A 25,760-nucleotide genomic window follows, 5' to 3' on the forward strand; every position below is an offset into this window, starting at 1 on the left:
TTCACCACATCACCCATGGGAATTCATCCCACGGTCATCGCCGATTTCAATTCAACACCAATAGGAACTTTGTAGATAGACTACTTTGTAGGTACGTTTAATAACACACCACTGCTCGGAATATATGTCACATTCCCATTGGCAGCCAAGCTCTGCACGATCGCCTTGCTTGCCTCTATTTTACGAAGTGCAATGAAAGCGTCTCCAGCTTTGTCCATGGCCTTTGAAATTGTTGCTGCTGCTTCTGCCTCACCTTCCGCACGAATAACGGCGGCCTGACGCTCTTGCTCCGCCTGCATGCCGTCAGTAACCTGATCAGGTCAACTCCTTACCAAGAACCTACCTTTTCAACGATGAACTTGGCTCTCTCGGCATCTGTAACAGGTTAGATTGTCATAGTAATAAGCAGTTGAAACCTTACCTTGCTGTGCTATTTGCTTGGCTTCAACAGCCTGTAAATTTGATTAGTAAAAAACCGATATGTCGTACATAGTGTCATGCGAACCTGAGTAAATTCCTACAAAAGGTGTCAGTTGGATAAAATGAAGTACAAGGACTACGGACTTTTCCGAATGTGAGATGGGTGATAGACACATCCTCAAGCTTGATGTTGAACTCGCCGGCACGTTGTAGCAAGTCTGCGCGTATTCTTGACGAGACCTGGGGAAGCACTATGGATCTGACGCGACGATGACTGACAAGTGACTTACCACTTCACGCTGGGTAATCAATTCAGCAGCATCAAATTGTGCTACGATAGCCTTTAGGACTTCATTCCCGATGGAAGGTAGAACACGTTCGTCATAGTCCATGCCGAGGCTTTGGTAGATGCGAGGTAAATGCTCGACGTCTGGTCTGGACAGGACACGAAGTGTGATGGAGACCATTTGTAAGTCTTTTGAACCGGTTGTTGTTGAAATATTCTGAAGAATTTTTAAGCAGAAGGATAGTTGTAACGAAAATGACGTACACGGGGTTTAATCCGGCAGTCGTACAAGATTGCTCTCTGCAGCCATGGAACGAGGAAGTGGGTACCTTCACTGGTGGGCTGTATTGGATGGTATATAAAGCGGCAGTCTCGTTGAAGATATTGAATACCTTGTCCTTTACACCAGAAAAGCGGTCAAACATGACTGCTCGGAAACCGCCTGGCACATCGTAGATACTAGCTTGGGCAACGGCAAAGGCCAAGCCAAGGGGAACTTTAGCAATAGTATGTTAAAAGACATCTTTCTGTTCAGATAATTTCGTACCGAGGAAACGACTTGCAGCTTGTGGAAAGGCCATGAAGGAGAGAAGGAAGGCGAGCCAAATACAACACAAACAACGCGTATAGTACTGCCGTCATTTTTGCCGAGCCGCGCGCTCAATATCTTTGAATTGGTAAACGAAATGATAGCGCACGGTAGATTCTAGTCTACGTATACGTTCCTCAGCTGTAGGCCACTACTAGCTAGTTAGATGGGTGGTCACCGGTCACCAGTCACCCACTCGCCGAGCTCTCGCTGAAGCTGCCAAGTGTGGCCTTCTTAATTTGGTAATTTCTCGAATTTAGTGGAAGTGACGATGAATTGGTGGACGCGTCTGTCAATTACGCGTCCATCTGCTCACCAAGCAGATTCGTCATTTCATTGCAATCCACAGTCCACAATCCTGGCATATAAAATCAGTGCTCAAAATGATATCCTCCATAATCTCATCTCTTTCTCATTCAATACACAATGTTGGTATTCGCTACTCCCTACCGCTCTGTCGACCCTTATGCTGCACGCCAACGTGCATGGGCTCGCCATCAGCAGCAGCTCAGGAATCAATCCATCCAGAATGCTCTTTATGCACAACAGTATCCAAACCAGCAGAGCATTCACCAGCTGCGCAGTATAAATGGCCTGCTTAACCGTGTACTAGAGCGCGATGATTATCTCCATACTCCCGAGCCGTACTACGGCTACAGCACAAATGACCTTGCCGAGTTCGAGTACGAGCTTGCACTCTCCAGAGCTGCCCGCAACGCTGCAATCCAGCAGCTCCATCGCGACCACAACCCAGCTATCCGAGGCTGGTGTGCTGCTCCTCAGGCTCAACGCAAGAAGCAAGAAAGGGAGCGAGAACTCCACGCCCGCCGCCGCGCTACAGAGGCTAATGGCTTCCTGGCACATGCCGAACCATACCTCAGTGCATATTGGCCTTGTGGCCTGCCTGTGGATGCTGTACGTTCACTTTCGTTCACTGACTATGCTTTGTGCGACTTACCACAATCCCAGGAACTTCCTACTCAGGCCACAGCTTCCACCTCAAAGGCCCCTGTCCAGAACCAGCCATGCCTCCAGGAAAGGCTTGATGATCGTATGTCACAGTTACAGTCGATATTTGACAGTCTCTCTGGAGGCACTTCAACCGAAGCTCCTGTCCAATGTGTTCCAGTAACATCCACTACCCCTACGTCCACGCAGGTCAATGTCAACGGAGAGCCAACCACCTCCTCATACGAGGGGAAAGGAAAGGCCAAGGAGATACGTGACTCCGACGAAAGCCTCAAGGACAGACTCGAGGACCGTCTCATGGACCAGTTCCAGTCTGAATTAAGCAACACCTTCCGGTCAATCCTTACTAGTCTGTCTGAAGGCACGTCGACAGACACTCCACGCGTTCCAGTAACATTCGCTGCCCCTACCTCTACGCAAGTTAATGTCGACGAAGAGCGCACTACCTCCTCACACAAGGGAAAGGGAAAAGCCAAAGAGACGCCTGACTCTGATACCGAAGAAGAGTCTTCTGCGTCTCCAGCCCAGGTCGCATCTTCCCTCTCCCAAATCACTTGGATCTTATCCCGCCTGGAGACGCTCCTTGCTGACTTCCAGTTCCCCGCTGAGCTCGATTTCTCTCCTTCGCGTTCGCCGTCCCCAGGTTACTCAGCTCTTGATACCGATGATACATTTGCATTGACATACACCGCGACAAATGCACCTCTCCGCGCGCAGGAACACGCGCTGTCGTTGCTCCTCGGAGACTTGGACAACATCCCCAGCTTTGGATCGCATGCAGTGAGAGACGCAAGGCGCGCAGTTGTGGCACGCGTAGAGCAAGCGCTGGAAGAACTTGAGAAAGGTGTGGAAGAGCGAAGGGGTCGTGCTCGCGCCAGGAAGGCAGACTCTGTCATTGTTACCGTGCCTGTCGAGCAGGCCTCGGAGCCGGAGAATCTGACCTCTGCGGATCTCGCGCCCATCAAGGTCCCCGTTATAGACGAAGCTCCTACCAACGTCTTTGTTCCTGCACTTCAAGTCGAAGCAATCGCAGCCGCCGCCCCTTCTCCTATTGAAGCAATTGTCGACCCTGTAGTGCTTGACGCTATCATAGAAGCACCTACTGGTTCCATCGGGATCGCAACTGCATCTGTGGCGGAGCCGAGCTCTACTTCTGCTTCTCTTCCCACAGCATCCTCTGAGGAGCCGTTGACAGCTCAGCAGGTTTCGGTCCCGCAGGAAGAAGAGTCCGAGGAGCCGCTTGTCGATGCAGTTGGCACCGCCGCTGTCTCTGAGGACCCAGCAAGTGAGGACGCAGTAATCATCGAGGCCACTGACCTACCCGCCAATGCGGACCTTATACAACCATCATCCCTATCCGCAACGCGTCTAACGCCACCTCCACTTGATACCTCCGATTCACATTCCCAAAACACACTCGGTGTCTCTCATGCCGATTTTGAGAATTTAACCCATGCGGACGGTGATATTCCCGCGGAAGTGGTAGATACCACAGATGAGCCGGCATCACTTGTACCGGCGGCGGCGGCGGCGGCGTCTTCGTTCTTGGGATCTGATCATGAGCAGACGCCTTCGGAGGTGAACGTGATAGAGTCTTATTCTAGTGTGGAATTGGCCGCACCTTCGTCTCCCGTCAGTGAGACAGAAGTGGATACGTTTCTGCTTCTTTGAGCGCCAGTAGGTCGTGGACTATCTGTCGGATTCCTTGACTCTGTTTTCTTTAAGTTTCACTTATCATCTTATACTTTGTTCATAATTATTTGATTACTATACTCCATGTGTACTAACCCAATACATGTATGTTATACAAAATTGTCAGAAAACTTTGAGTGATTCTTCAACGCGCGTTAGGCACTTGTACTGTGCTCGAGTACGATCAATGCTATTTTGACTGTAATACCTCATGAAGCTAGGACTTGAGCACAGAAAATTAATTCATGAGATGATATTAAAACAAGTAAACGAGCGTCTGACCATGCCTATGAGTATGCATGTGACACTAAAAAAATATCCCCCATCCCTCTCCTACTCCAATTCCAACTCATGCCCTCCCCTTCTTCTTCTTATTCACCACCTTGAACCCCCATTCTGGTTGAGCAGCCCGTGGCGCCGTCCTCACCACGTCTGCGATCGACACTTTTCCGTTCCCGTTCGGTCCTGGTCCAGCTGTCCCACTCGCCCGGCGGCGCTTAACAAACTCTGCCGCAAACCTCCGTCCATCAAGCGTAGTGCTATTCGCGTAAATCAAGTCGGAAATGATTTCTGATGTAGAAGGGTCTGGGTCAAGAGGAAAAGAGAGTAGCATCTGTGTCATATCTTCCACTGCTCACCCGAAATAATATCATATATCAGAAACAGTTAATGAAGCGATCTAGAAGAATAACTCACGGTTCACAGAATGATTGAGCCCTTTCAATGCATCGCTCAGCCACTTGAGGAAATCGTTGGCAGACGAACCGGGCGTGTCGTCCAGTGCGTGATGGTGTGACAGCAGCAGCCTTTGTAAAAGTCTGTGATGTCGAGCGGACTGCTATACCATTGGGGCGAGGCGTAGGCGCTGGTTGTGTGGACACAGATGGAGCGGCAACTGGACGAGCAGGCGCCGGTGCGGGTCCAAGAGCAGGTACAGGTGCGTTTGTCTTGCCATTTGAACCAACTGTCGTCCATGCCCCACCACTAGCCTGTGCACTGGGAACCACCTATACAATCGAAAGGGAATCAATAAGCAGTCCCGCATTACAGAGGTCCTTGCACACACCTTGAAAGTAGTCTCTGCATATCCGCGCCTTGCAGCTGTCGCCGCCATTGAATCCTTCAACCCCATCTTCTTCCGGCGCTCTTCTTCCTCCTGGATCTCCTTCATCGTCTTCTTGGTAGGCGCTGTACTCGTTGACGTCCACACTGGAGCACTCGCCGCAGGTGTTACCGCAGCTTCTGCACCTCTTGGTGTCACAGTAGCTCGTGCACCCGTTTGAGAGGTTGGAAGTCCCCACGATGCGGTAAACGGTTGCGCATCCTCGACGACAGCAGGTGGGGTCGGCACATTGGCGCGTGCAAGCCTCTCGCGTTCTGCAACCTTACGTGCCTCTGTCTTCTTTACCTCTGCCTCCTGGATCTCGCGCAGACCGAGCGATGCCTTGCCCTTTTTCGCATCGTCCTCAGTCGCCCACGCAGGCTTTGGAACAGGAGATGGGCTCTTTAAGGCAGGTGTGGGTGCGGGAGGTGTAGATTTCGGTGCTGAAGCTGCGGGCACTTGGGCCTCACGAACGGTGGATTTGGCTTTGGCCTTGGGCGCTGTAAATGCCGGGGGCTCAATATGGGGAGCGGGAGCCGGGGCCACAGGTGCTGGTTGAGGTATGTCTGACACGGGTACGGGTGCAGTAGCAACTTCCTCCTCCGTTTCCCCAATGAGCGACACAGCAACGTTGGACTCCTCATCCACATCCTCAAACATCTTATTGTGCTGCCCGAGGTTGCTCACAGTGAGACTATTTGGGCCAGGAACCTCGCGCCATCCATCATCAACGACGCCTAGGGAGGCCGTCAGCCATGGTGAAGGGTCTTTTGACTTGGGAGCATTGCGGGCGGGTTGTGGCGGTTGACTCCAGGCAGCTGGAGGTGCCTTGGCAACAGGGGGTGGGGTAGGGATCTCAACCACCGGGCGGCGTACAGTAACAGGCTCGGGTGCGCCCCAAGGTGATGACACATTCTCAGGCTGTACGGCAGACACTGGTGTCCGCACGGCAGGTGATTCGGCGACCTTCGCGAGAACTTCACCGAACGGCGATGTAGATGAGCGCTGCTGCGGCACGTCAGGGGACTGGGGGAAGTGCTGCACATAAGGTGAGCCGTTCATCCCTAGGTTGTTGAAGCCTAGCCCGTTTGCCTCGACGGGCTGCCGTGCGATGGGTGAATCATGCGAGGCACCTAGACTGCCCATGGCACTGTACGTGCCATCGCCATATGAGGGCTCCTGTGTGAAAGAGTGGCTCTGCGCAATTGGCACAGGTACCGGCATGACACCCGAGCTGATGCCATTGTTGAAACCAGTCGCAAGGGAATGTTCACTACTGCCAAAATGCTGTGCATTCTGGGTCATGGACGGTGGCCATTGGGAGTTACTGTTGTTCTTATAGGTACTGAATGTGTCCAGTGATGAAGTTCTGCCGGGTGCCAGGGTGTTGAACGACGAGCGGGGGTCCCCGACTGGGCCAAACGGACCTGTATTTCCAGTGAAACTGTGGGAGCCGAGTCCTGAATCACCAGTATAAAGGTTTCCGACTCTCCCCGCTAATACAGAAGTATCGGGGGAACCGTTGCCGAACCTCCCGCCACCAAAGGACGATGAGGGGGAATCTGAAGGAGAGGCACTATTAAGGTATGGGTCCAATGTCGCAGCACGGAGAGTCCGGGTTGGCACAGGCTGGTATCCACTGAATGTATTGTGCTCATGAGCGGGAGAGTAATTCTGGGCAGGGGTGAAATTCTGGGAGGAATCGGTACGGATATTGAGACCAGGAGGTGCGGCGGACGTTGGAAATTGTGAAAGAAATATTTTGCCGCCAGCGGACTGATGGTCGAGAATCCCGACCGCCGTCCATTCTCGATCCATATGAGTACGCTTCATCAGGAGGTCAGGGGTAAAATAGCCCTCATCAAACCATTTCTGCATCAAATCAGCTTTGAAAGGACCTGGGAAGGAACATCACCTCTGAAACTCAAGACTGCAATCTGAAGAACTCACCTTGCACTTGACCTTGAGGATCCAGGTACGACCACTCAATGCTAGCTGGATCCAGACCCGGTGGTGGACCTGTCGTCAGACTGTCGGCCACCGGGTTGGGATGAAAGTTTGCGTTGGTTCGCTCAGTTTCACTAAGACTCATTCCAGTCATACGATGTGCCACAGAATCTGCACTTAGCGCAGATCGCGGGCTCGGACTGTTGCTTGTGGTGTCTGGAGGCAGGGCATCAGGGATTGCAGATAATTGAGAGGGGGCAGAAGGGCTAGGCTGAAGCGCAGTGTTTTGTACTGGGTGTTGTTCTTCCTCATCTTCTTTGATGTTATGTCCTTTTGCATCCTCTTCTCTACTCTCCGGACGAGTCCCCGTAGATGCTCCCCCAACTTTCAGTACACTTTCCGATGTTCGTCGTCTAGCCATCCAAGAATCTCCACCGTTAAGAACACCGTCGAATCCTGAAGTAAAGCCGCCTATTCGGGTACGAGGGGAAGGCAGTGCTCCGTCGCGTGGAGAATTGCCTTGCGTATTAGACAGAGACAGTTTACGAGGTAGTGTAAGTGGTGGTTGATCTTAGCAAAACCTGGATCAGTGTCACAACACAGGTCAGGGACATTCCAGTATTCACCTGTGCTGTCCCTCCTCCTTCCCATAAGACCAAACCCTCTCATAGGGCTCCCTCCTCCGGTATTGGAATGGTTCAACCTAGGTCTATCAGATGGAGATGACAGCGTGCTTATAAGGTCGGTAGACTGGCGTCGCCGAAGTTCGGAATTAAGTGGCCCAGCAAAAAGCTACATGCCTCGTGTGAGCCAATAAGGCCAAAAACATGAACTATAAGTCCAATTTGCCTGACCTTCTTTTCCACATCGCTCATTTCGCGCAATGCTGTGGGTTCACTGCTGACTTCATGTACAATACCCTCCCACCTTTCCACCTCTAATCCCAGACCGCCTCTCCCGCCACCTTCTTTGTAGATTCTGAGCATGGCTTCCTTTGAATATCTGAAAGGACGGCATTCATCACGTTTCTCAGGCTCTGGTGGGGCGGCAGGTGTAACGAGTGCAGAATAAGTTGACGCGTTCGTTTGCTGCTGCTGTGTATTAGAAATTGCCGGAGGAGGTGAAGAAGGAGGTGCTTGGGGGCGAGCGGCAGGATTTTGTGGCTTCGCCCGCATCCACTCGGGGCCAAAATGCATGGTTGTAGTTGCCATTTTGCAGTTTTGTGGTGGTTAGTGCAGAGTGATTGATTCTAATGGCTATTGCTTAGTGCAAGAAGTGACTAGCGAAAAATCTCAGCGGTATGGTTTGCACGTTTCCGTGGAAAATAGGATATCATAGGACGCGATCTGAATTTAGGGCAGGCGAGAGCCACCTCAAACAATGAGTGTACTGGTTACATCAATGGTACTTTGATCAACGTGCGAAACGAACAAGAGCTATCTACCACTCAGTAATATTAGAATAAGTAACGAACGATAGCCCAAACCCCAGCCTAATCTTGCACCCGTGCTCACTCTGGATTGATCCGCCATCTGTACACGGGAAGGGCTAGACAGATAGGCTTGAGTTAATTCCGAAGTGACATAGATAACTTTACCTACCTTGGAGTTTGCGTGCAGTGGGAATGATATAGAAAACTAGGAACAGCACGCCAAACGACATGCATATCGCTGAAACGTAGTAATATCCATCACGTTCTGTGATGCATTGTCCGTCGATCTCTGAGCAGACCTCCTTACCGCGGTCAGAGACGCATTCGGCAGCTGGTTTCGAGTAAGCATTAAGGGGCGCCAAGAGCAGAAAACATTCATGCCTACCTTTAACAAGCAGCTCACTGTGCGCCTCCTTCACTTCGCAGTACGCCTCACTAAAGTAATCGACGCCTTTATTAGAGCATTAGTAGCGCTCGACGAATATGGCTGCCATACACCCTTACCTTTCAATACAAAGTACTTCGGCCACGTTCCTCCCAGATTAGTAAACGTATTAAGGAGCTAAATAGGTATGAAGCTATCAGTCGACAAGTAAGGAACCGTGGAAATCTCATACCGTCATGTAGGTCCCTCCAATGAGAGGATCAGATATTCTGGTGTGGAATGCTGAGATACCAACGAACTGAATCGTCCTACGGAAGAAATCAGCCGTGCTCCGGATTTCATTGATTGGGCATACGATGCAAGTCCTTGTAACACTGTGTGGATGATAAGGAAGACGAAAAATCCATATGAAAGAGGGGGTGTTGGGAACCAGTAGACAATGAGCGTCGACAAAAAGGCAAATCCCAATCGGGGCCAAAACGCCCATAACCATGGACGAAGTGGCCTGTCGCCATTAGACCACTTCGCCGCAAAATAGCCTCCCAAGATTTGAAAAGGAAAATCTATGAGGACAACAATAGCGAGGTCTTCGCGACCCAAACCCTTCTCAATCATTTTCAAACTAGTGACTGCCTCATTAGCTTGAAACCCGATTTTTGCGAAGAAGTGCATAACAATGAGCGCCTGGACATCTGAAGGAAAACATCAGTTACTAAACAATCCGAAAATGAACCTATTTACGCTTGAGTTTGCAAATGTTCCATATGGTTTTGTAAACGGATGTAACAGTCATTTCTGACCCGTCCAATGATTCACTGCCCTAAAAATGTATCATTTTGTCATCAATTTTGCAAAAAGTTTCGCTGATAGTCACCTCTGTTTCGAAGAAGGTTAGCCAAAAAGTTACTCCAAAACACAAGAGGCTGCAAAAACGCAGATATGTGCTTAACTCGAGGCGTGGAATGCCCCATTTCTCACTGCAATTTGTCACTAAATAATGCGTAGTATTGAACATAAACTGCTTACGCGAATGCCTCGCTGTTTAGCGCTAGGAAGACGGTGAAAGAGGCGAAGAAGCCTGTGTTCAACCCGATTGTCTGGCATGTAGACGCGTAGGAAAGATTCTCCTGAGAGAGAAGCGTCAAAGCCCATCCTGGATTGATATTAGTATTGACGTGACTGAAAACAAATCAAATAAGGGACCATCCACAGCAATATCTGTAAAACACTTGAGTATGAAACAAGGGGCGCGATGATTTTACGTACCTTGCGTTGCAGAAAAGAGTACCAGTGACGTGAATACAAAAGTGAGTTCATGGATATTATCCGCAGGCTGAATGCACGTCAGAGTGAACGATTGAAAGTCTAGCAGTTGTGACGTACATTTTCCATCAATCTCCCGACGTTCGAGGCTATGTAGAGCATCAAGGAGCCGATTATGAGTTGCATAGGAATTATCCATGATTTTCGACGACCAATGGAAGGATGAAATGTTGAATCAACGATAGGAGACCATAATAGCTTGAGCGAATATGGGTAGCTAGATAATGCGAACACGCCAAGTTGTGAATATGATAGATGTTCTCGGAGAATGAACGGGACAGAACCTAAAAAATGTCAGAGTGAGCAGAAAAAAGAAGTGTATCATACCAAGGGCAAGGCCAAGCTGTTCATGGAATAGTGAGCATCTCACCCGGCGCGACATCCGAGGAAGATAAATAACTTACAGGAACTCCTTGGATTAAATCTAATGGGATTATAAAATCATGTCAACTGGATTGAAAGCTCGGAGATATGAAAGTGACCGACAAAGAATGATCAAGAGGGTCATTGCCTTTTTGTCTCTAGAAGACATAGCAGTTGTTTTCGCTCCACCTGCAGAAGAACGCGCGTCACCATCTTGGAGGTTTCGCCCAGCACTTATCCGCTCCTCTTCGGACAACAAACTTAGCTCGACATCTTCGAGGTTTGAAGGTGATCCCGCAGGCACGCGAGGCAGTATTCGAATTCCGTCCAAGGAGGAAGAGATGGCTTTTTTGTGAAAAGGCGGTAGTGGGGACATGTCAATTTGACTGGTGTAGTCCCGGGCCTCCACGACGACGTTAGCGTTGCTGGACCTGTGGCGCAAGCTTTGAGGATCTTCTGAAGGAGATTTATTCCGGGTGGCAGACATGCGAAACAAATTCGACCCTTGGTTGGTTGACCGTATTCACTCGATCTGCTCGTAACAACTTGCTGCAAGGAAGTGACACGATCGCGTTAGGCTCGACACCGGGTCAATTACCAAATTTGGTATGTTTCCATAATTTGTAGCAGCTTGTGTGAGTCCGTCAAACACGTTTAGCTCGTAGTCATGGGTTCATCAAAGTAGAAATCATTTTTATGTTCTCCTACGTCCCCTACTCGACCACGCAGCTTTGATATTTCCGGTGGAACTCGTATCTTTTTAGTTCTCGCCACAGCGACTCAACGACAGAACGCATCCTGCCACTGCCATGATAGCTCGTCTCCCCGCTCTACCTTCTCCTGCTACACGGCCCGGTGTCTTTCACGTGGCCTTTGGTTTTCTGATCTTCCATGACTGATCTACCTGCACGATGTTCGCGCTCTCGCTTAGGTTTTCACCGCTGGATTGACCTATCAGTTATAAAACACGATGATACACTCGTAAAAAGTAAAGGACATGATCGATAGGAAGACGCCTGTGTAGGGCATGCATATTACTATTAGTGATCAATCAACGATCATTAATACTGATGCAGATAATTCGTTATAGTTCCGATTTCTGTCGCGGTTTCAGCCAGAAGGTACTCCAGAATCACTGCCGTAAGACGCCCGGTCTGAGGTTCTGCAGTAAAACTGACTTATGAATTATCAGATCTCACGACTGCTTTGTACCCTCCAAGTCGGTCAAGCAACTTAGCAAGGCATATACTCGATGCGATATAATGCAGCACTGCCCAGTCCGTTGCTAACATGACACACGCGAGGCAGTTATTCTGTTTGCAGATAGATCCAAAACGCAAACTCGCCCTATCTTCTTCGCATCTATCGTTCTGCTACCCATCATTCCGTATTAGGATCAAGTGCGATTCAACAGACTCGCGGATGGGTACTGCAGCGAGCCAGTGACTGAGTCCATTATGGTGCCTTTTCAATCATGTCTCGATTGAATTCATCATTGCCTTCTTCAGAGTTCTCTGTCAGTTCATCCAATGTCCAGGTTTTAGATTCAAGTCATCGAATCAGGCAAAGCGTCAATCAGGAGCAAGGACTTGCCATCTATGACTGATCAGATTTTCTTACATCGCTGAAAGCCTTGATGCAATCATAACGCCACGGCGAACATCATAATCCGATCGATCTAGAATGTTTGCCAAAAACATTACGCGAATTGGATGTACCAGGACGCATAAAAAGGTGCTCCTCATTGCATCCTCAATCGTGCCACTGTGATAACAAACGACACATCTCGCTCCAAGACTCTTCCAACCGGTTGCGCATTCCATGTTGTACATCTATCATTTCTCCATTGCTTTCGCTTTCGTATACATATTACGTTTCTTTCAACAACGATTCTCGTCTCTGTTCGCCCTGCGCCACGTTCCGGGCCCGAAGTCTTCCTCCTGGGTGTGGGGCGAAGAAAAGGTGTTGTATTATAACACACCTGGTGCCTTATATCTGGACTGGCACCGCACATACGGCAATGTTGTGAAATTTACAGGAGCGTTTGGCGTAAGGGCGTTCTGTTCGAACTTTGTTGCCTCGCTCACTGTTCTCATCACTCATCAGCATCAGCTCCTTTCCGTCACGGATCCGCACGCAATATCGTTTATTTTGGGAGAGGGCGCATACCAGTTTCCCAAGCCAAAAGGCGTGCGTGCCTGGTTTCGTATGCTGCTCGGAGAGGGTATTCTCTGGGTGGAAGGTAATCATTCAATACACATCTTAACCCACTCACTGATGTGTGTGGTAAGGCAAAGAAGCTCACGAGAAGCAACGGCGTAGCGTCGGCCCAGCATTAAGGTAATAAGCGCACATTATCTCGGTGGTAACTCTACGTTGACGTAGCTTCAGTGTGCAGTCTGCACGGAACTTGACTCCGGTATTCTACGAAAACGCTACCAAAGTAAGCTGCATATATCGTGTTGGATACTTCTCTAATTTCTTCCAGATGGTGTCCCAGTGGCACAAGCTTCTTGATGCCCAACATAGCGACGAAATTGTGATTGAGATGACTAACTGGGCCGGACGCTTTGCGTACGTATTACCCGCAAGTGTTTCGTGTGCTCTCATCCAAATTCTATGCAGGTTGGATACAGTTGGACGAGCAACGTTGTCGTACGACTTTGACTGCCTTCGAGGCCAGCCACACGCTCTCGCGGAAACCCTAGACGGCTTGACGAATCACGAAAAATCGCTTACCTCATTTTACATGAAAGCTCTTTTTTGGTTATTACCATCTATCTTGCATCTCGGCAAGAAAGGGCAGATGATCAGAAAAACCCGAAAAGAGCTTGGGGATCTGGCTACAGATATCTTGAAGGATGCGGAAGCTGTCAGTGATCCGAACAGTAAGACGCTGATGTCACTGATGCGTATGATTCTGAATTATTCGAGGATCATCACTTCGTTGACAATAATCTACACAGTGCGAGCTGATAAAGCCACTGCCGCTGTACGTATGGATGAAGAGCAAGTTGCAGCGCAGATGCGAACCATCATTTCAGCTGGTTATGAACCAGTTTCCGCCACGATTGCTGTAGGTTCACTTAACTAGTCCCAAATTTTGATTGAAAATGTCTTCTAGTGGCTGTTCTTTGAGCTTTCCATGAGCCCGGAATGGCAGCAAGCAATTCGTGAAGAAGTTTCAACTGCTGGAGACCCTACGTTCGATGAACTCAACAATGCCTACCCTCTTCTCGACGCATTTTTCCTAGAGACACTCCGCCTCCATCCACCTGTTCTCGAAAATCATCACGAGGTAAGATTAAATGTACGCAGCCGAAAGATTTAACAGAGTTTGTTCGCGTAGGCTGCTGAGACCATCAGTATACCTCTTTCGGAACCTGTAGCAGGGTCTGGTGACCTTCACCTCGTCATTCCAAAAGGCACAATCATCTCACTACCTGTCAATGTCATTCAAAAAGACAAGTCAACGTGGGGGTTCGACGCAGACGACTTCCGACCAGAACGCTGGCTCCACCGCGGTACCAGGACTAGCCGCGAGTTGTTGGCTTTTAGTGTCGGGTAGGCGTACCCCTCTTTTGATGCCTATTTTTTGCTCACCCCTGACAGCCCCCGGGGCTGCCTCGGGCGAAACTTTGCAGCTGCCGAAATAAAGGTAGGCGTTCATGACGTTCGTCCTTGATCACCCCATCTGATTATGACTTGCCCGAAGGCTCTGACAGTGACTCTACTCCGACACTTCGCCTTCTCCTGTCCACATGAAATTGAAGCTTTCCAGAGTTTTGTCATTCGTCCCCGAGTTAAGGGAGAAGGCTCGAGTTCGCTACCGCTTACGGTTCGCAGAACCCTGTGACAAGTCAGTTGGGGGGATGCTAGCTCGTGGGCACATATTTGTTTATACTACTTTCGTATTGAATGTACCGAGATGTGATATTGCACTTTAGACATTAGAACTCAAGTGACCTTGTAAGGACGCTATATTTTTCTAGTGTCCACACCAGATGTCGCCGACTCCTACGGTTTGTAGGAAGCAAACAGCAAACAGTCTCTAGTAGCATACATGTACTTTCACAACACGCGTCACGTCGCCATCACGTCCAACCTCACTTGGTCAAAACACGCCATGCAAGTACGCCTTGCAGTCCCAGTACTTGAAACCACCATGTAGATTTTCAGAATTTCTTCGGTCGGACTGAAAATTGCAACTTCATAATGCCGAAATTCATCTTACCACCAGAGATGATAGAGATCACTCAAGAAAACCACGCGAAAATAGGTGTTACTGTAAACAACCCACGAGTGCGGGATAAACCAATAAGACAGTCAAGCTAGGTAGCTGACAAGACATAAATATGCGTATCGAATAGATGGCCACTGGTGATAGCATCTATTCCTTCTTTTGCTTTTTCGCCCTTGGTTTCTCCAAATCAATTTCCTCAGCGTCATCGTCATCGTCTTCGCTGTCCTCCTCTTCAGAATCAAGTTCGTCGCCAGCAATATTACCCATGAAATAATCTGTGGCCTCGGAGAAGATCTCATTGGCAATTTGCGCGCCAATCTAGAAAATATGCCAAGTTAGGCACCTATGGCAACAGACTGGCGCCACTCACCTCAAATGGATCATCTGCAACCTCAAAGAAATTGAAGAAGCTGCCAGCTTCTGCAGGCATATCATCATCGTCCCCATCCACCTCAGCCACACGAGGGTGGAGTTTGGTCAGGGCATTCTCAGGATCCTTCCAGTGAATAGGAGTTGCCTACCGCAAGTTTAATAGTGTGATTCAGTGAGGACACACGTAACTTACGGAAGGCTGGACATCACGGGCCCAGGAGAACTCGAGCATGGAGTCGGTAATACCGTCTGCATCAGGGTTGTCGTCCGAAGCGGCGGGTGGAGGTACATATTTGTATTCCTTTTTTAAGACGGAGTCAGTGAAGTACGGGTTTGCCTTGAAAAACTATCATAACAATTTAGAGTGTTGATTATCATGGCGCATATCAACAATGACGCACGAATTCGATAGTGTAGCATCGTGGCTCCTTAGGATCGCGAACGATCCATAAGTCTTCAAGGTAGCTCAGCGCAAGTTGATCAATAGTGTGTTGTGCATGAAAAGAGATCATGCTATTGTTCATAAGAGCCACAGGCCAAAATTTCTCTATCGATTTAGCGACAGCACGGCGTTTTTCATAGACTGGGGTCAGTTTGTCCATAGCCAGGCGCTCTTAAAAATTGTCAATTTGCGTTACTGCTTTCCGTGGGGGGCTCTGGCCATACACTGAGAAGCTCACCTATGACAAGTTCGACGCGTTGGACATCTTTCTGAATGTCCTGGAGTTTTTTGGCATCTTCATTGTTGAGTTCGACATTTGCCAGAGGATTTTTCTCGACGTCTGTGCCGGGGGAAGCGCGTTTTTTGCCAGACATGGTGAGGAAGGGACAGGAGGATTTATGCTCCAAACATATGCATATCCTAGCGTGACGCGCCACAACGGAGTTTGAATTCTGTTTGCGGCGCCAAAATGGGAAATTTTCCAAGCTTATGTAAGGCACGAAATTAAGTACGGGGCGATTATATATGTGGTCCCGGATAGCATGATTGATAGGCGCTGCGTAACATAGTTCAGTAGCGGGTCTCAATCTACTCTCTTCTTCGTTCCCTCTTCCATCCCACTGACCGTCAAAGCTCTCTTACGCCCGTTTAAGAGTAGCCTGGAACCAAAGTAATTTGATTGACCAAAAAGATCCAACTTGTGAGCTAGAGGGCCAGTGAAGCCCTTCCCATTGTGAGCTGAGCGAAATCCTGGTCCTTTGTAGTAGATGATATCCGTGGGAGGAATGAGCCGCGGCCACGAGACATACTCGATGCCATGCACCATCATGAACACGACAGCCAATGAAGTGATAACGAACCACAACATGAAGTAATACAATAGCGAGTAGTCTGCGACTACCAGTCAGCGAATTCCGCTAAATGATGTACATTGTAGCTAACCTGATGTTCTTGGCAAAGTAAGTCCAGCGCAGATCATGAACAGCGCAAACAACAAGATGTAAGGGACCTGAAGGAGTAGATTCAGCGATGAGTTGTTCCGAGTGCGAACAAACGTACCGATCGGATGGTTAATGGTCGCGTATCAGCGACCAGGGATGCAGCGGTGACTGGATTCTTCTGAGGAGTCCAAGCTCCAGTAACAAGGTCAAATCCATCCTGTAAATCTGTCAGGGTAGCAAAGTCAAGCGCTGGGAGACACGAACTTGTCTAGCGCCATCGAAATGATTGTTCTTGATGTATCGCACGACACTCTTGTACCCATCTTGGAGTGCACCTATTTTCGTTCGTGTATTCGTACGGGTGAAGTCTGTTTTTAACGCCCCCGAGCCTGCATATGCCTTCGAGATTAAGTCCGCATGATCGGCCCACACTAGATAGCATAATGAGTATGCAACGATGAGATTGCAGCGACAGCCTTACTCTCACGGAAACCTCTGGTTAATGCATCAAAGTCATCCAGTTCTTCATTGTCGGACACCACCCCAATGGCTTTCAATTGCCGATGAAGCGTCCATTTCGCTAGCGCTGCTTGGACTACGTTCGTGCGGTCCAGATTGTCCATACAATTTGTTCTCATCACGCCTGTCTGTATTTGTACGGCCTTATTCTGTGCCGTGTCGAGGTGGAAGTATCTGCATGTACATCAGTAAAAGAACTCTTGAGGGTTGCTCGTTCGAACCCTTGCTGAACGAGATCCTCTTGCATCTTTTCGATGAGAACACTAATACGATCCCATCGCATGTGTTTGCACTCGTTGTGGAAGTCGAAGTATTGATACTTCACGTCCGGGAGATCAACCTAAAACACATCAATGAGATGCAGAAGTAGTGTGTAATGGCAATGTACTTTAGAAACAGCGCGTTCGTAGGCTTCCTTTACCGGTTGCTCGTGACCTTTTTGATTCACCAGGTTGATGAGACTTTGACTGCCATATTCTGAAACTTGATCTCGAAGGTGGAGCTTAATCATGTCAACCTATAAGTGGTCAAAACGATGACACCCATCGAAACCGAGAAGTAAAATTACCGTCTCCTGAAGGTCCATAACCTGCAAATCAGGTTTATATCTGAGTGTGTTGACCTCAGCCCAGAAGACCGGCACACTGCCTCTAATCTGAGTGAAGCTCAATTTGTGCGTTAAGTTCTCGGCAAACGATAAGCGCCCCGCGGGTTTCTCATCAACCAGGAGAATTTGTTCGGTCTCGTTGAAGTTGGCAACATGGCCTTCATGGTCAATGCCACGGCGGAAGTATCTCGTGCCTGCACGATAGCGCGACCGTCGGCTGATGAGGCAAAGCTGGATGCGATGTCCATGGATATATACAGTGCGCATGTCGAACGCTAAAAGCCATCAAATAATGATCAGAAAGATTGAGGCACGGACTTACTTCCATAAATAATTGGGAGAATGTAAGGACTGAGCTGTATAAATCATGAAATGTGCACTAAAACTGGATAAAAATGACTCACATCATGTGCGATGTCTGTGTCTGTGAGTCTAGACTGTAAGAATCTGCGGGAAGTCACGAATGTCAACATGCATATTCTGCACAACTGTATGAGCGACCAACTTATTCCAAAAAAACCTGTCGTCGGCCTAATACTCGGTCATTTTCATGGTTCCAAATGCATATCTTAGTGCTCACCACCTCCCACAAGGCCTTTCTCCCTTCGTTGTCCCGGTCTTGCCATTGTGCTTGGAGTCTCCTCGACAAGTCCCAGCCGTAGCTAAATAAGAAGTGTCCGCCGAGGAGATGCGAGCGAACCAATGCTAACAAGTGTCTCTCTACTGGGTGGGGTGGATTTTGAACAGAGACATTTGGATTTAGAGGTAGAATGTCAAAGTCAGCCGCGCGGTATATGTCGTGGCCCATCAGGCGCGCACGGTGTTCGCGGCCTGTCATTACAATCACATACTCCGCTGCAATATGGATCGGTCTATGCAAAGTGGCCTCTGGAAATCGTAATACGCACAAAGAGCCAGTGAAATCATCCCCAGGATCCCGTAAATTGTCTTGCCGTATCTCGAGGCGGTAGGATGGACAGGTGTGTTCGGTGCTGAGCAGAGTCATATGTAGCTGCAATACCACGTGTTAAAGGCAGCTCACCATTGAGTACTATATCACCGGTAGCCCTGTGTATGGTGAGAGACTGCGCTCCAATAGGTTGCACGGGAACAAAGGTGTAGGCGTCCTGGCCGTCAATAAATCTGTAAAAAAAAAGTCAGCAGAAAAGTAAAATTTAGTGGGCAGCGGGTCGCACAGATTGAGTCTCTGGTATATGGGCTTCATGGTGGTCAGGAAGTAATGTGTTGAGCACGTCGCGTCGTAAGTGGCTGCTTCTTCGTTGTCTGAGTCTGAAACGTAGCGTGCACCCTTCACGCTTGACTAGAGCCGCCATGGTCAAGCTCACTCCCGAGCTTCTCGCGCAGGCCCCGTCTGCACTCAACCCCATAAAAGAGCGGCAGCTCGATCTACGAGGTGAGCTCGTAAAAATCAGTTGCATCTCGAACCATGTTCATATCATTCCAAAGGTTACAAAATCCCTACTATTGAAAACCTTGGTGTGACCAAGGTACGCGCATTGGCCTCATGTATATCGTGGCAGTAAATATTACAACTTACATTTGTAATAGGACCAGCACGATGCTATAGATTTCACAGATAATTCAATCACCGTGCTGGGCAATCTGCCCTTGCTTAAACGACTGAGAACACTCCTTCTTGCCAACAACCGAGTTGCTTCGATTTCACCCTCAATTCACCTTTCAGTTCCAAATCTAACAACTCTTGTCCTCACTGGTAACAGTGTTGTTGAGCTCGGCGATCTCGAACCTCTCAAGGAGATCAAGGGATTGAAGTACCTTGCCCTTTTGGGCAACCCCGTGAGGGAAAAGAAATGGTATCGCGAGTGGCTTGCGTGGAGAATAGCATCGCTGAGAGTTCTGGATTTTCAGAGGATTCGCGATAAGGTGCGCCCACGACGTTCGAAACTCAACGCGGTCGATAGCTCAGCACACTCGCACCTTTCAGGAGCGGGAGGCAGGAAAGTCTTTGTTCCTTACAGCAGAAGGTTTACCTACTGCCCTTGCAACAACGATATCCACCACCATATCGAAGCAGGGTTCAAAAGCAGCCGTCACTCTTGACGAGCCCAAACCAGCGGCGCTGTCAGGGAAGGCAGGTCGGCTGATGTCAAAAGAAGACGCCGAGAAGGTCAAACTGGCCATCGCAAAGGCAACCTCCATCGAAGAGATCAGGAGGCTGGAGAGAAGTTTAAGAGAAGGATACATGCCATCCATGGAGTCTGTAGGTGCATGACTGTACTGCTTAGAACTGTATTTTTGCGTAATATCTACTCTGGCTGTTGACACAGTTGAGAGCTACACGGATGCTCTTAGGACAGGTTTATGATACCCAGAAAGTGCTTCACAACCCGTAGCTTCCAATCCACAGGCCGTGAAAGGTCAGGGCAATGACTGCACCCAAGTTAGCCAGCGAGCTCATGCCATGGAGCATTCCAAACTTCGTATTCAATGCCTTCATCTGGGCGGAAACCTACAAATCTTCGTCAGTACATTGTTATGATTGAAAGAATAGCAAGAGCTTACGCCGGGTTCATCGTAGTTTTTGCCTTCTTCTTTCTCCAACTTATGTCGCTGGAACATGGTCCTGTGGCCGCGTACATGAAAATTCAGTACCTGGTGGTCTTGTAACTACAGTCTACCTGCCTGCTAGTCATTGGCCCAACGGCAAACTGGTTGCAGCTCTGTAGCGCTATGACAGTGCCGAGCACATATGCCTGTGCAACATCAGCCCGAAGAGGACTGGTGATGTTGGCAAGAAGTTCGGGATGAGCATATGCCCAAAGCCCCAGCAAAGCCGAGGAGAGTCCAATCGAGGAAGAAAAGTAGATCGGGAAGGTCTTGTGCTGAAGAGCACCAAACTGGTGTCTAGCTGTTTCAACGAAGTAGTCTGATTATCGACAGCACGCGATACACGTAAATCAGAAAGACGAACGCAACGTCCGCAAAGCAATTATTCCTGAACACATGTCCGTCAGAAAAGCAGGTTCATGATAAATATTGATAGAGTCTCGTACCTCCAAAAAATGACACCCACACAGCTAGATCCGTCTCGTGAGTCAGCGCAGACGGATGTACGATGACGGAACGATCTTACACATCCCATAAAGCCAGCCATAACCTAGAATGTAAACGCCTTTAGGCGACACCGTACCGAGGAGGGAGGCTGGTGATACGACTTCGACATGTACCATGGTCAACTGGGAAGAACTAATGAAATGTCATGGTGGAGTCTCATTTATACGTGGCAGACTTACTAGTTGAACGCAATCCAAGACAAAAATATACCAATACAAATATACGGGTTCCAGGAAACAGCGAATCACCTTCCGATTGCAAATATGATCCATGAGTATTGGTGCCAGCTAAGGAAGGGATACACAATACGTGGCATAGCATTCTTCAAGTAACTAAGGGTGCATCGCCCAATCCCCTGGCATCATCCCTTGTCTGCCCATCCCCCTCCTCCTTACAGTTACAGTGCGATCGTCCCGCGATCCTCCTATGAGTACAAGGTGCTTGTCGACAAGCTACATGGCAAACGCCCATGTTGATCAGAACTGAATTAGGAGACTGACAATTGCATATCACTCACGTCATTCAAAATGTTTGTCGATTTCGTAAGCGATGAGAGCAGCGCAGTAAGCTGGACGTCTTCATACTCCTGTATGGCGTATCAGAGTGAGTAAGGGGTAGCGTGAACATCGAACAGAGATGGAGGATGTAAAATAGAAATGGCACACACAGTGTTGAATTCATCGCGGAAGCCCTTATTCTCACTGGCCGGTAACGAGGCAATTAAGGCGGACAAAGATCGAAGTGTTGTATGATCTGTTGGAATTTGGCCTGCGTACAAACGTATATAACCTGGATTTCAAGTTGACGCATATAACGTACCTGCGATCACATCTGTCACATATTGCACAAGAACCAATATTCGCTCGTGTAACATCTTGACTGCTGCCCGCTGAGCTTGAAGATGAGATTCAACTGCAGAAAGGATGATGAGGTATATCAGTAGAAGAAGCAATTCACCCACGGCTGGTACTTCCACCACCACCCTTGGCTGTCCAATCGACAGCAATACGCTCAGCTTCACCCGTCTCTACCTTAAATGGTGCTTCTATGAACACAGAACGTGTCTTCTTATCCCTTATTTCGACGGTAGGCTCATAAGCCTTGAAAGGAAGTGTCTGCCCAGTGATATCAGATGATGATGAAGTTATCGTGGAGGGTTGTAGGACAAGCAGGAGTGGCGTTGAGCAGTACCCTGTGAACTGTGTGCTATGAGCTTCACAAATAAGAACTCAGGAATATTCGACATGCCTGCTCATGTAACGCGATGTGACGATATGTCGGTACAGAAGCTACTGTGTACCATCCAATGAACTCTAAAGAGGGGAACACCTGTTTATCTTCGACAAGAAAATGGTTCGGCCAGCGAGGATGCGGATCACATAGAAGACTTACACTGATCGCGTCTAGACACCAAGAAGTCGTGATCTACAAGGTCATCGCGACCCTCTTCTGTGGCAAGTTCGAATGTGTTTACAATCTCGACTTCTCGACCGTTCTGGGTGCCTAGCAATGCGCCGAGGACTGATCAGTCCGCTGTTAGTGACAGGTAACAAGCATGAGAGAGAAATGAACATGCCGAAAGGTGAATTGGACCGAGTCTGAAGCTTTAATCTCGTCAAATGTTCGGAAATGTTCAGGATCGGCAGGGGATGCCTGAAAGACGACGTCAAGGTTACTAACAGTATCAAACAGAAAGTCGACCAACAGCGACAAAGACAATCCGGACGTTGTGCTAGAGGGGAGGACTATGGATTGTTCGTCTGTATCCATTTGCGAGGTCATGATGAACAGTGAGATTAACGAGTGCGACCACAGCGTTGAATCCTAATGATGCGACAGATAAAATAATAGGAGACAAAAAATATTCCCATTAGCCGACTTGAACGACTGACCTCGTCATTACTAGTGACGCGCTCTACCAACTGAGCTAAACGGGATTCAAAGTTCAACATCTATAAATGTACATATCCGTCTGATGTCGCGTATCTGTCTGCCCTAAAGGATAATATACCTTCGCGTCTTCCACATCCATTCATTGAAGATAAGTCACTCTTTTCTGTTTCGCTCATAAATGTCAGGTTTCGACGGAAATCATGTGTTCACCGTCTCGGTCCATGACCCACCAGCTGTTGCATCTCCTGACTCTCCATCCCAAACCGAGAAACTCTTGTTAGAGTTTTTGTTGCAATATCGCGTCGGAGGCGAATTCATCTACAGGTCAGTTTTATTTTCTCCTTAGTGTCTGACAGTTGTTAAATAAGCTTGCAGAGATCAGCTTCGTGCAAACTTGCTCCTTAAGCAATACCAGCTGGAGGTCGATCTTCGTCATGTTGGTCTGTATAATGATGAGTTAGCGCATGCAATTCAGGACAGACCGGCAGATATATTGCCGCTGGTAAGTACATTTCCCGTGTTCTTGCACTCGAAGCTCAGATCATTTACAGTTTGAAAACGCGGCTACTAAAGCGGCTCGTACTATCCTATTCCCGCTAGCTGGTGGCTCTGATGAACGCGCAGAGGCCGCCCTCCAATCAATCCCCAGAGTCCAAATCACCATCAGATCTGGCCTCCAGATGCAACGTGTTCGCGACTTGACAGCAAATACGATGAACAAGTTGGTCCGTATACCAGGAATCGTTATTTCCGCCTCTGTCCTTTCCTCGCGAGCAACAAAGCTTCATCTTCAATGTCGTGCTTGCCGGTCCACAAAAGTTGTATACCCTGCCGGCGGCCTTGGAGGAATAGGCAATGGTTCAGATCGAGGCCTACCAAGAGTTTGTGATGCACCAGAGTTGGAGAATCAGAAGAAGGATTGCCCAATAGACCCTTACATCATTGTTCACTCAAAGTCGTCTTTTGTTGACCAGCAGACTCTGAAACTGCAAGAGGCACCAGACATGGTTCCAGTTGGTGAACTTCCACGGCATATGCTTCTCTCTGCAGACCGATACCTAACGGGCAAGGTCGTCCCTGGCTCACGAATAGTCGCGACTGGGATTTATTCTACTTTCAGTTCGGCAAAGAACGTGAGTATCATCTCAATTTTCCCCCGATACACATATTAAATTATGACAGAAATCTGCTGGTCCTGCTGCACTTCGACAACCTTATCTTCGTCTTGTTCACATTGAAATGTCCTCGCCGACTGCCGGTGGTGGCGCCTCAAATCCTTTTGGAGTGCAATTCACTCCTGAAGAGGAGGAAGAATTTGGTGAAATGGCACGCAGCGATGGTTTCTATGAACGGTTTGCTAAGAGTGTTGGTCCAAGTATTTATGGCAGCCTCGGTTCGTCGCGAACTGCGAACTGACTTTTCGATCCTTGCTCATTGCTTTTGCAGACATCAAGAAGGCGATTACCTGTCTGCTTTTCGGTGGCTCTAAGAAGGTCTTACCAGATGGTATGCGATTGAGAGGCGATATCAATGTTCTTTTGCTCGGAGATCCAGGGACAGCAAAGAGTCAACTGCTCAAGTTTGTCGAGAAGGTATGAGAGGCACCAATCCCGCGCTGTACGCCCTCTCATCACATCCTGCAGGTTGCACCGATCGCCGTGTACACCTCTGGAAAGGGTTCTAGCGCAGCTGGATTAACCGCTGTCGTCCAGCGGGATGCAGTTTCTGTAAGTATCAATTCCTTTACAGAAATTTATGCTCTTTGACTTTTCGCATCGCATCGCAGCGCGAGTTCTATCTCGAGGGTGGTGCCATGGTTCTTGCAGATACTGGGGTTGTTTGTATAGACGAATTTGACAAAATGCGCGATGAGGATCGGGTTGCCATCCATGAGGCTATGGAGCAGCAAACCATTTCGATAGCGAAGGCTGGTATCACGACGGTGCTGAACTCCCGAACAAGTGTCCTTGCAGCAGCAAATCCAGTTTGGGGACGATATGATGAGGGTCGGAGCCCTGGCGAGGTATTCTGCTTCACGAGGGGGTTTTATAGTTTGCTGACGTAGCATTCAGAACATCGACTTTCAAACAACCATTTTGTCACGTTTTGATATGATTTTTATCGTCAAAGACGAGCACAACGAACAACGAGATCGTGTCAGTGTCCACTTCCTCGATCCTAAACCTTTACTCAAGACCGAATATTTAGATGATTGCCAAGCACGTCATGAACATCCACATGAACCGGCCGAATCAGAGTACAGACGACAATGGAGAAGCTGTTGGCGAAATCGACATTGACAAAATGAAGCGGTATATCTCGTATTGCAAGAGGTTTGAATTATCCCCTATTGTTGCAAGATAATCAAGCTAATTATGTGATCTCCAGCAAATGCGCACCGCGGTTATCTCCAGATGCTCAAGAAATGCTCAGCAGTCATTTTGTTAGTCTTCGGAAGCAGGTTCAGCAAGTGGAACGCGATAATGACGAACGGAGTTCGATTCCCATAACAGTTCGGTTGGTATCAATTTCCAGATCCACTGCCGTTGAGACTAACGCGTTTCACAGCCAATTAGAAGCCATCATTCGAATATCGGAATCGCTTGCCAAGATGACATTATCACCTACTGTTCAGAATCATCATGTCGAGGAAGCCATCCGGCTTTTCAAGTTCTCGACGATGGACGCTGTCTCGGCGGGTTCCGTTGATGGCATGTCTCGCGGCGAGCTGAATGACGAGATGTCGCGGATAGAGAAGGAATTGCGCAGACGTCTTCCTGTGGGCTGGAGTACGAGTTACCAAAGTTTAGTAAGGGAATTTGTAACGCAACAGGGGTACTCGAATCACGCGCTGGAACGAACACTCTTCATCCTTGAGAAGAGGGAGGTGATACGATTCTCTGGTCAGGTGAGTATTCTATGTCGGACCACAAAAATGAGATGATAACCCGTGTGTATTGCAGAAAAAGGTCGTGCATCGGTAAGTTGTTTATTTTGATATTAGTGCACGGCTTGAATATTGCCACAGGGTCGGTGTTTGATGTGTTGTACGGACAATGCTATACATTTGCTCTTTGTTTTGAATATCTGTGGATAAGTAGTGTCCCTAGTCAGACCCATTGAAGATAGCCATAGTGTC

The 25,760-nt window shown here is 48.6% G+C and overlaps 11 protein-coding genes and 1 non-coding gene across 12 annotated transcripts; 4 read left to right on the plus strand and 8 right to left on the minus strand.

Annotated features, from left to right (window-relative positions):
* Nucleotides 1-1,360, minus strand: F5147DRAFT_603556 (band 7 family-domain-containing protein). Its single transcript, XM_041432281.1, has 9 exons — nt 1,254-1,360; nt 1,099-1,202; nt 971-1,048; nt 711-923; nt 565-660; nt 506-517; nt 422-452; nt 344-375; nt 1-293 (listed from the first exon to the last, which is right to left on the minus strand). Exons 1-9 carry the CDS (start codon nt 1,285-1,287, stop codon nt 81-83), a joined length of 813 nt encoding a protein of 270 aa, XP_041298344.1. The 5' UTR covers nt 1,288-1,360; the 3' UTR covers nt 1-80.
* Nucleotides 1,361-1,704: 344 nt separating this feature from the next.
* F5147DRAFT_668811 (uncharacterized protein) lies at nt 1,705-4,076 on the plus strand. The gene is made up of 2 exons (XM_041435396.1): nt 1,705-2,210; nt 2,265-4,076. The coding sequence occupies exons 1-2, from the start codon at nt 1,722-1,724 to the stop codon at nt 3,933-3,935; spliced, it is 2,160 nt and encodes a 719-aa protein (XP_041298345.1). The 5' UTR covers nt 1,705-1,721; the 3' UTR covers nt 3,936-4,076.
* F5147DRAFT_668813 (uncharacterized protein) lies at nt 4,023-8,324 on the minus strand. The gene is made up of 7 exons (XM_041435397.1): nt 7,860-8,324; nt 7,632-7,797; nt 7,009-7,575; nt 5,023-6,956; nt 4,718-4,963; nt 4,653-4,695; nt 4,023-4,586 (listed from the first exon to the last, which is right to left on the minus strand). The coding sequence occupies exons 1-7, from the start codon at nt 8,214-8,216 to the stop codon at nt 4,306-4,308; spliced, it is 3,594 nt and encodes a 1,197-aa protein (XP_041298346.1). The 5' UTR covers nt 8,217-8,324; the 3' UTR covers nt 4,023-4,305.
* A 38-nt stretch (nt 8,325-8,362) lies between these two features.
* F5147DRAFT_668815 (acetyl-coenzyme A transporter 1-domain-containing protein) lies at nt 8,363-11,058 on the minus strand. The gene is made up of 15 exons (XM_041435398.1): nt 10,632-11,058; nt 10,550-10,569; nt 10,473-10,488; nt 10,206-10,429; nt 10,089-10,155; nt 10,026-10,040; nt 9,849-9,975; nt 9,697-9,799; nt 9,564-9,642; nt 9,178-9,514; nt 9,055-9,130; nt 8,942-8,999; nt 8,823-8,888; nt 8,607-8,768; nt 8,363-8,553 (listed from the first exon to the last, which is right to left on the minus strand). The coding sequence occupies exons 1-15, from the start codon at nt 10,993-10,995 to the stop codon at nt 8,516-8,518; spliced, it is 1,752 nt and encodes a 583-aa protein (XP_041298347.1). The 5' UTR covers nt 10,996-11,058; the 3' UTR covers nt 8,363-8,515.
* Nucleotides 11,059-12,329: 1,271 nt separating this feature from the next.
* On the plus strand, nt 12,330-14,497 carry F5147DRAFT_626880 (cytochrome P450; the record flags this gene model as incomplete). Its single annotated transcript, XM_041432701.1, has 10 exons — nt 12,330-12,557; nt 12,615-12,750; nt 12,800-12,848; nt 12,900-12,951; nt 12,997-13,082; nt 13,134-13,584; nt 13,633-13,806; nt 13,858-14,072; nt 14,121-14,166; nt 14,224-14,497. 10 exons carry the CDS (start codon nt 12,330-12,332, stop codon nt 14,362-14,364), a joined length of 1,578 nt encoding a protein of 525 aa, XP_041298348.1. The 3' UTR covers nt 14,365-14,497.
* Nucleotides 14,498-14,771: 274 nt separating this feature from the next.
* On the minus strand, nt 14,772-15,996 carry F5147DRAFT_668828 (uncharacterized protein). Its single transcript, XM_041435399.1, has 5 exons — nt 15,804-15,996; nt 15,525-15,736; nt 15,317-15,469; nt 15,122-15,268; nt 14,772-15,069 (listed from the first exon to the last, which is right to left on the minus strand). Exons 1-5 carry the CDS (start codon nt 15,937-15,939, stop codon nt 14,899-14,901), a joined length of 819 nt encoding a protein of 272 aa, XP_041298349.1. The 5' UTR covers nt 15,940-15,996; the 3' UTR covers nt 14,772-14,898.
* F5147DRAFT_603570 (phosphoinositide polyphosphatase) lies at nt 15,982-18,922 on the minus strand. Its single transcript, XM_041432282.1, has 15 exons — nt 18,829-18,922; nt 18,675-18,775; nt 18,541-18,624; nt 18,213-18,487; nt 18,138-18,163; nt 18,037-18,079; nt 17,955-17,988; nt 17,594-17,907; nt 17,414-17,542; nt 17,247-17,365; nt 16,988-17,199; nt 16,771-16,937; nt 16,625-16,723; nt 16,508-16,574; nt 15,982-16,456 (listed from the first exon to the last, which is right to left on the minus strand). Exons 1-15 carry the CDS (start codon nt 18,855-18,857, stop codon nt 16,149-16,151), a joined length of 2,007 nt encoding a protein of 668 aa, XP_041298350.1. The 5' UTR covers nt 18,858-18,922; the 3' UTR covers nt 15,982-16,148.
* A 42-nt stretch (nt 18,923-18,964) lies between these two features.
* On the plus strand, nt 18,965-19,886 carry F5147DRAFT_566413 (L domain-like protein; the record flags this gene model as incomplete). Its single annotated transcript, XM_041430799.1, has 4 exons — nt 18,965-19,046; nt 19,100-19,140; nt 19,202-19,537; nt 19,599-19,886. 4 exons carry the CDS (start codon nt 18,965-18,967, stop codon nt 19,884-19,886), a joined length of 747 nt encoding a protein of 248 aa, XP_041298351.1.
* A 108-nt stretch (nt 19,887-19,994) lies between these two features.
* On the minus strand, nt 19,995-20,844 carry F5147DRAFT_742588 (uncharacterized protein; the record flags this gene model as incomplete). Its single annotated transcript, XM_041439551.1, has 6 exons — nt 19,995-20,123; nt 20,177-20,237; nt 20,297-20,522; nt 20,586-20,609; nt 20,668-20,691; nt 20,748-20,844. 6 exons carry the CDS (start codon nt 20,842-20,844, stop codon nt 19,995-19,997), a joined length of 561 nt encoding a protein of 186 aa, XP_041298352.1.
* A 108-nt stretch (nt 20,845-20,952) lies between these two features.
* On the minus strand, nt 20,953-22,574 carry F5147DRAFT_668836 (maintenance of mitochondrial structure and function-domain-containing protein). Its single transcript, XM_041435400.1, has 9 exons — nt 22,434-22,574; nt 22,305-22,381; nt 22,121-22,249; nt 21,977-22,065; nt 21,690-21,927; nt 21,548-21,640; nt 21,396-21,496; nt 21,246-21,314; nt 20,953-21,180 (listed from the first exon to the last, which is right to left on the minus strand). The coding sequence occupies exons 1-9, from the start codon at nt 22,508-22,510 to the stop codon at nt 21,061-21,063; spliced, it is 993 nt and encodes a 330-aa protein (XP_041298353.1). The 5' UTR covers nt 22,511-22,574; the 3' UTR covers nt 20,953-21,060.
* Nucleotides 22,575-22,592: 18 nt separating this feature from the next.
* On the minus strand, nt 22,593-22,665 carry F5147DRAFT_t22. The gene has a single exon. It is a non-coding gene; the product is annotated as a tRNA-Thr (tRNA).
* Nucleotides 22,666-22,743: 78 nt separating this feature from the next.
* On the plus strand, nt 22,744-25,755 carry F5147DRAFT_833013 (MCM-domain-containing protein). Its single transcript, XM_041443841.1, has 13 exons — nt 22,744-22,945; nt 22,997-23,123; nt 23,173-23,754; nt 23,804-24,014; nt 24,068-24,213; nt 24,265-24,348; nt 24,408-24,644; nt 24,694-24,777; nt 24,830-24,954; nt 25,010-25,138; nt 25,190-25,529; nt 25,585-25,601; nt 25,650-25,755. Exons 1-13 carry the CDS (start codon nt 22,800-22,802, stop codon nt 25,660-25,662), a joined length of 2,241 nt encoding a protein of 746 aa, XP_041298354.1. The 5' UTR covers nt 22,744-22,799; the 3' UTR covers nt 25,663-25,755.
* Nucleotides 25,756-25,760: the final 5 nt, after the last annotated feature.

This window comes from Suillus discolor (genome assembly GCF_016758755.1).
Source record: "Suillus discolor strain FC423 chromosome Unknown F5147scaffold_4, whole genome shotgun sequence".
Taxonomy (NCBI): Eukaryota; Fungi; Basidiomycota; class Agaricomycetes; order Boletales; family Suillaceae; genus Suillus; species Suillus discolor.

Coding starts and splice junctions, on each gene's coding strand:
- F5147DRAFT_668828 (XM_041435399.1), bottom strand. CDS start 15,939: ATGTCTGGCAAAAAACGCGCTTCCCCCGGCACAGACGTCGAGAAAAAT. Junction 15,737..15,803: donor ACGCGTCGAACTTGTCATAG/GTGAGCTTCTCA, acceptor ACAATTTTTAAG/AGCGCCTGGCTATGGACAAA. Junction 15,470..15,524: donor GATGCTACACTATCGAATTC/GTGCGTCATTGT, acceptor TTGTTATGATAG/TTTTTCAAGGCAAACCCGTA.
- F5147DRAFT_603556 (XM_041432281.1), bottom strand. CDS start 1,287: ATGGCCTTTCCACAAGCTGCAAGTCGTTTCCTCG. Junction 1,049..1,098: donor TTTCTGGTGTAAAGGACAAG/GTATTCAATATC, acceptor CATCCAATACAG/CCCACCAGTGAAGGTACCCA. Junction 376..421: donor CAAGCAAATAGCACAGCAAG/GTAAGGTTTCAA, acceptor AACCTGTTACAG/ATGCCGAGAGAGCCAAGTTC.
- F5147DRAFT_668811 (XM_041435396.1), top strand. CDS start 1,722: ATGTTGGTATTCGCTACTCCCTACCGCTCTGTCGACCCTTATGCTGCA. Junction 2,211..2,264: donor GTGGCCTGCCTGTGGATGCT/GTACGTTCACTT, acceptor CCACAATCCCAG/GAACTTCCTACTCAGGCCAC.
- F5147DRAFT_668836 (XM_041435400.1), bottom strand. CDS start 22,510: ATGACCTCGCAAATGGATACAGACGAACAATCCATAGTCCTCCCCTCT. Junction 21,641..21,689: donor TGGTGGTGGAAGTACCAGCC/GTGGGTGAATTG, acceptor TCCTTTCTGCAG/TTGAATCTCATCTTCAAGCT. Junction 21,315..21,395: donor TCCGCGATGAATTCAACACT/GTGTGTGCCATT, acceptor TACGCCATACAG/GAGTATGAAGACGTCCAGCT.
- F5147DRAFT_668813 (XM_041435397.1), bottom strand. CDS start 8,216: ATGGCAACTACAACCATGCATTTTGGCCCCGAGTGGATGCGGGCGAAG. Junction 7,576..7,631: donor AAGGAGGAGGGACAGCACAG/GTGAATACTGGA, acceptor GGTTTTGCTAAG/ATCAACCACCACTTACACTA. Junction 4,964..5,022: donor ATGCAGAGACTACTTTCAAG/GTGTGTGCAAGG, acceptor TCGATTGTATAG/GTGGTTCCCAGTGCACAGGC.
- F5147DRAFT_833013 (XM_041443841.1), top strand. CDS start 22,800: ATGTCAGGTTTCGACGGAAATCATGTGTTCACCGTCTCGGTCCATGAC. Junction 23,755..23,803: donor CTTTCAGTTCGGCAAAGAAC/GTGAGTATCATC, acceptor AAATTATGACAG/AAATCTGCTGGTCCTGCTGC. Junction 24,214..24,264: donor TGCTCAAGTTTGTCGAGAAG/GTATGAGAGGCA, acceptor CACATCCTGCAG/GTTGCACCGATCGCCGTGTA.
- F5147DRAFT_668815 (XM_041435398.1), bottom strand. CDS start 10,995: ATGTCTGCCACCCGGAATAAATCTCCTTCAGAAGATCCTCAAAGCTTG. Junction 9,643..9,696: donor TAACCTTCTTCGAAACAGAG/GTGACTATCAGC, acceptor ATACATTTTTAG/GGCAGTGAATCATTGGACGG. Junction 9,515..9,563: donor GAACATTTGCAAACTCAAGC/GTAAATAGGTTC, acceptor GTTTTCCTTCAG/ATGTCCAGGCGCTCATTGTT.
- F5147DRAFT_603570 (XM_041432282.1), bottom strand. CDS start 18,857: ATGAAGCCCATATACCAGAGACTCAATCT. Junction 17,543..17,593: donor TTATGGACCTTCAGGAGACG/GTAATTTTACTT, acceptor GACCACTTATAG/GTTGACATGATTAAGCTCCA. Junction 16,575..16,624: donor GACCATTAACCATCCGATCG/GTACGTTTGTTC, acceptor CTACTCCTTCAG/GTCCCTTACATCTTGTTGTT.